This window comes from Vollenhovia emeryi, unplaced genomic scaffold (genome assembly GCF_000949405.1).
Source record: "Vollenhovia emeryi isolate VEMERY1.0 unplaced genomic scaffold, V.emery_V1.0 DF948055.1, whole genome shotgun sequence".
In the NCBI taxonomy this organism is placed as follows: Eukaryota; Metazoa; Arthropoda; class Insecta; order Hymenoptera; family Formicidae; genus Vollenhovia; species Vollenhovia emeryi.
The window spans coordinates 1-1554 of NW_011958311.1; the positions used below are offsets into that span (position 1 = coordinate 1).

At 47.6% G+C, this 1554-nt stretch overlaps 1 protein-coding gene across 1 annotated transcript; it reads left to right on the forward strand.

Annotated features, from left to right (window-relative positions):
• Positions 1–122: 122 nt before the first annotated feature.
• On the forward strand, positions 123–1513 carry LOC105557188 (the record flags this gene model as incomplete). Its single annotated transcript, XM_012004371.1, has 1 exon — positions 123–1513. A coding segment is annotated over one exon (1391 nt), but the record flags the coding sequence as incomplete, so codon positions are not given.
• Positions 1514–1554: the final 41 nt, after the last annotated feature.

Sequence of the window (1554 nt, forward strand, 5' to 3'; positions counted from 1 at the left end):
AGATACAAGATCCCATTCTAAAGTCCACAAAGGAGCAGCATCTGGTGGACGTCCTTAAAAGTTTTCGGCACTCTGCAACTGTAAACGAGCAAGGTCGCTATGAAGTCTTTTTGCCCTGGAAGGAGAATCATCCGACTCTTCCTGTGAATCGAGCGACGGCTGAACGAAGACTGGACAACACGATCAAAAAGCTGCAACAAGATGGTTTATACCGGGCTTACGACGACGTTTTTCAAGACTGGTTGAACGAAGGAATAATAGAGGAAGTTCCTGTCGATGAGATTGAGGATTATGGACATTATCTGCCTCACAGACACGTCATTAAGGAGAATAGCACGACTCGAATTCGCCCCGTTTTCGATGCATCGTCAAGAGAGAGAAGTGGTCCCTCTTTAAATCAGTGTCTGGAGACAGGTCCTAATTTCATCGAGTTAATACCCGAGTTACTACTACGATTCAGGCAACGGAAATTTGGAGTGATAGCAGACATCCGAAGGGCGTTCCTTCAGATCAGTGTCTCGAAGCAGGATCGAGATGTCATGAGATTTTTATGGAAGAGACAGCCTGGAGACAAGGACTACGTAGTCTATCGACACTGCCGAGTCGTATTTGGTGTTTCAAGCAGTCCTTTTTTGCTGGGAGCTACTATCGATCTTCACCTGGAGAACGTTGCTCGGGACTTACCACAAGAAGAGGTCGGCCTAGTGCGGGATCTTGCAAAATCCTTCTACGTCGACAATTGCATAACTAGTCTCGCAACGATTGAAGAAATGAAGAATTTCGAGGACAAAGCAACTTTCTACATGAGCAGAGGAGGTTTCGACCTTCGAGGGTGGGAGTATGCTGGTGAAACAAACCCCTCGAGAGAAGCTCCAGTTTTGGGTCTTATCTGGGACAAGGATAAAGACGTGATGAAGATTTCCAGTCACAGCTTGCAGCCGAAGATTCCGAGTGAAACTACCAAAAGGAAAATTTTAGCGGCCTCGCAGAAGGTATTCGACCCCATTGGTATGGTCTGTCCAGTGTTACTTTGTCCGAAGTTAATTTTGCAGGCACTATGGACTACGAATAAAGGCTGGGACGAGCTGGTCGACGAAACGACAAGCGTAGCGTTTCTGAAGTGGCTACGAGACTTGGAGAATCTTCGCGAAGTCAAAATTCCTCGATGGGCCTTTGGAGAGTGTGGCGATTCCCTATCGCTTCATTTATTTGTCGACGCTAGCCAAGTTGCCTACGCCGCTGTTATTTTTGCAAGAGTGGTCCGTTGCCAGGGAATTGAGGTTCGTTTCGTTCAGGCCAAATCCAGACTCGCCCCTTTAGGAAAACCGACCGTTCCACGGCTGGAACTGATGGGCGTTGCTATAGGAGCCCGCCTGTTGCATACCACCATCAAGACCTTGAATCGTCCCGAGCTTAGAGTTTATTGTTGGACGGATTCCTCTACGGTGCTTGCATGGATCAAAAGAGAGAATCAATGGGCATCCTTTGTCTGGAGACGAGTACAAGAAATTAGGCAATTGACTGATCCCGATACTTGGCGCCATGTTCCTGGAG